This window comes from Stenella coeruleoalba, assembly GCF_951394435.1.
Source record: "Stenella coeruleoalba genome assembly, chromosome: 1".
In the NCBI taxonomy this organism is placed as follows: Eukaryota; Metazoa; Chordata; class Mammalia; order Artiodactyla; family Delphinidae; genus Stenella; species Stenella coeruleoalba.
In genome coordinates, this window is record NC_137169.1 from 20,802,270 (window position 1) to 20,806,418 (window position 4,149).

At 56.0% G+C, this 4,149-nt stretch overlaps 1 protein-coding gene across 1 annotated transcript; it reads left to right on the top strand.

Moving 5' to 3' along the window:
• Nucleotides 1-2,436: 2,436 nt before the first annotated feature.
• Nucleotides 2,437-3,650, top strand: SFN (stratifin). The gene has a single exon (XM_079940299.1). The coding sequence runs from the start codon at nucleotides 2,461-2,463 to the stop codon at nucleotides 3,205-3,207; it is 747 nt and encodes a 248-aa protein (XP_079796425.1). The 5' UTR covers nucleotides 2,437-2,460; the 3' UTR covers nucleotides 3,208-3,650.
• Nucleotides 3,651-4,149: the final 499 nt, after the last annotated feature.

Below are 4,149 nucleotides of genomic sequence, written 5' to 3' on the forward strand. Positions count from 1 at the left end.
ATTATTATGTGGATTTTTTTTCACACAATGTTAATAGTTACCATCCACTCTACTAAGTGCTTTCCTCACAACAAGCCCCATTTTATACTTAGGAGAACTAAGGCTCACAGAGGTTGTCACTTAGACAAAGCCACAGCAGCTTGTGAGAACTGAACCCAGGCAGTCTGATTCCAAAGATACTAGGCTATTCTGTCTGTCATAGAAAAATAATACACATTCACCATTGGTAACCTGAAGATACTAGGAAAATCAAAAGAAAAAAAACCCACTTAGACTCCTACTACCTTAAGATATACTCTGTAAATTGGTACTTCAGTGTATTTTGTTTCTAGCGTTTTCCGTGTCAGTGATCTAAGCAAAGCCTTCGGGATGGCAAGCCTAAAATCCCTTCTGCTTCCTTGGCAGATCTCATCTTTGGGCCTCCGAGTTCTGGCCTCAGAGTCCCTCCAGGAGGGGAGGGTGGGTATTCAGACACCAAGAGGAACTGGGGACGGACAGGCCTGTGAAATAGTCCTGGTTCAAGGATTAAACTGGTTGGATCCCAGAGAGAGGAGCCCCACCCCTGAGTCGCATCTGAGCTTTGGCTAGGGGTGGAGCAGATAAGCAGGAACACACCCTCATAGGTGCAATGCCAACACCTTTAGGTGAAATTCTTGGCTGACACAAAGATAGCACCTCAGTGAACAGGGACAGAAGATTGGCAACAGAGCAGTCTCCATCTCTGAGGCCTCTGCCAGGGGTCAGGGGTGGGGCCATGGTCAACGGGAAGGGGCAGGGAAACTTCTGAGAGGCAGGCTGGGGAAGGCAGCACTCAGCTAGGACTGCTGCCCGGTAAAACAAAATGGCCTGTGTGTGGGCTTCCCTGGTGGTGCAGTGGTTGAGAATCTGCCTGCTAATGCAGGGGACACGGGTTCGAGCCCTGGTCTGGGAAGATCCCACATGCCGCGGAGCAACTAGGCCCGTGAACCACAACTACTGAGCCTGCGTGTCTGGAGCCTGTGCTCCACAACAAGAGAGGCCGCGATAGTGAGAGGCCCACGCACCGCGATGAAGAGTGGCCCCCGCTTGCCACAACTAGAGAAAGCCCTCGCACAGAAATGAAGACCCAACACAGCCAAAAATAAATAAATAAATAAATAAAATAAAAAATAGAATACATAAAAAGCCAAGCATTTAAAGCCCTTTTAAAAAAAAAATGGCCTGTGTGACAGCCACCTCCTTTTTTTCAGTCCTGTCTCTCTCCCCGGTTACTAGCACCCCACCCTGGGGAAGCAAACTGGGCAGAGTACCCAGGTGGCCTGCTTCCCAGCCTCTGACAGAAGGCGGGCTGAGTCAGGCACGAAAGTGGGATAGTCAGTGAGCTGGGTCCCCACCCTCTGTGAGCCCCACTGATGCATGATGGCAGGTGGCTTGGAGGGGCGAGGTGACCTGGTGTGGAGAGCCAGAGGGTAAGTGCTCAGACAAGTGGCAACAGGCCACCAACTTGAAAGGGAAAATTGTGCTGTGATGGGGAATGTATCCAAAAACCTACTGGGTGACTGATTACAAAGGCTGGGCTGAAGCGTCAGAAGCCGATCGTTAAACACCTCATTAAGTGGCACCCTGAATGCTGCTGCTTGTGCATTTTGGGAGCTCAGAGGGGACAGGACCCTGAGGGGGAGTGAGGAGTGGGGGATGGAACCATTTCAGGTAGACTCTGGAAGAAGCCTGCATCTTACTTCTAAATACAGCCTGGAGCTCACAAGTCAGAAGCCTTGATGGGAGAGAAGCCAAAGCTGTGTGACCCTGAGCAAATCTCATCCCTCTCTGAGCCTTAGTATTCCCATCTCTGCAGTGGGAGTAGTAGTCACAGTCCTGCCCATTTTGCAGAGACACAGCAGATACTATATAGATCACGGGTATGAAGGTGCTTGGGAAACTACAGCCCTACCTAAACAATGAGTTATCTCACCTGAACCAATGGGGGAAATGTACCTGGCAGGATCAGGAACCCCATCCTCCTGCACCTGGCTTCATGGGCTCTGCCTAGGCCCACAGCGGTCAGGTAGCTGAAGCCATCCTCAGCCCCTGGAAGGACACGGTGAAGGAGGATCTGATTCGAGAAACTGGGGCAGCTACCTCATGTGGCAATGTAATGGAAACCCTGAACAAGAGGGGGCAGCCTGGAGGCTGGAGAGGTGTCGGTGCAGGTGTGGCCAACGCCCAGATTTCTCCTGCTGACTGTCCCAATGACTCACCCCACATCCCAGCCCTTTCACCTTTAAGGAAGAGCCGGAAAGGGTGTGGTGGGGAAGAGGAGAGGAGGCAGGTCTGGGGCCCCAGTCCCGCCCTCTGCCCCTCCCCACCCTGCTGTGGGCCTGGCCTTCCAGCCAAAAGGCAGGCCGAGAGCAGAAGAGGCACAGAACCCGGCATCTGTTCCGAGGCAGCCAGTTAGCCTGCCGCCTGTCTGTCCCCAGAGCCATGGAGAGAGCCAGCCTCATCCAGAAGTCCAAGTTGGCCGAGCAGGCTGAACGCTATGAGGACATGGCAGCCTTCATGAAGAGCGCCGTGGAAAAGGGTGAGGAGCTAACCTGCGAAGAGCGCAACCTGCTCTCAGTGGCCTACAAGAATGTGGTGGGTGGCCAGCGGGCCGCGTGGAGAGTCCTGACCAGTATCGAGCAGAAGGGCAACGAGGAGGGCTCAGAAGAGAAGGGCCCGGAGGTGCGAGAGTACCGGGAGAGGGTGGAGACAGAGCTCCGGGGCGTATGCAACACGGTGTTGGGCTTGCTGGACAGCCATCTCATCAAGGAGGCCGGTGACGCCGAAAGTCGGGTCTTCTACCTGAAAATGAAGGGCGACTACTACCGGTACCTGGCTGAGGTGGCCACCGGTGATGACAAGAAGCGCATCATTGACTCAGCCCGCTCAGCCTACCAGGATGCCATGGACATCAGCAAGAAGGAGATGCCGCCCACCAACCCCATCCGCTTGGGCCTGGCCCTGAACTTTTCCGTCTTCCACTATGAGATCGCCAACAGCCCCGAGGCGGCCATCTCGCTGGCCAAGACCACCTTCGACGAAGCCATGGCTGACCTGCACACCCTCAGCGAGGACTCCTACAAAGACAGCACCCTCATCATGCAGCTGCTGCGGGACAACCTGACGCTGTGGACGGCCGACAACGCCGGGGAAGAGGGGTGCGAGGCTCCCGAGGAGCCCCAGAGCTGAGCCGTGCCCGCTGCCCTCCCTGCCCTGCCCGCTCGTCCCCCACTCCTGGCAGAGAGGACTTGTACGGGGTGGGAGGCCCAACCCTTCTCCCCAAATGCTCTGCCCCAGCTCAGAAATGCTCCACAGAGAGGAACCAGCAGAGCTGAGGCCGCCTGGAGCCAGAGGATTCCATGCTTCCTGCAGCTTTCAGGTGCTCCTGGCCACTGGTCATTCCACCCAGCCCTGCTCTCTGCACCTCCGCCGCCCCCCAACCCCACCCCTGAACCTGGCCACTTCCTCCCCACCCCGCCCCCCTCCTGCCCCTGCTGCCTCTGGATCTTAGGAATTGGGGAGTATCCCACCTTTGTGGCTGAGAACTCAATTGTGTGGCAGAGGCTGGAGATGAGAGAGAGAGAGAGAGAGAGAGAGAGAGTGTGCATGCAGCGAGCAAGACCAAGGAAGCGAGCGAAAGCATGTCTGCTGGGTGTGACCATGTTTCCTCTCAATAAAGTTCCCCTGTGACACTCCTCCTGTCTTTTCCAGTTATTGCAGAGGGACGAGACAGGGTTTGGTGTATGAGTTACAGAGACCCTCCCATGGGGATGGCTCAGTGACCCGCAGACAAGACTCTGGAGCCAGTGACTCCAGGAGAGAGGCTGGGGGTCCAGCTCTCTCCATCAGGGTCTGGTCTGGTCCCCCGAAACTGGTCCTCCCGAGAGGGTCAGGTGAGTGCAAAGACGGCTTGGAGGCTTCTCTGCAGGGGCCGCGGGGCGGGAGGCTTAAGAGCTCAGGTCTGAGGGGACAGGAAACCAGTGCAGTCTCAGGTGTGAGGTCCGAGGACAGCGCCGGAGGGGTACGCTGCAGTGAGCGGCTCTGGGCGCCTGAGATCTGAAAGCGGGAAAGAGTCATTATATCTGAGCGGAGGGGAGTACGGCCTGGGGCAGGGGTATGACGCCGCCTTTT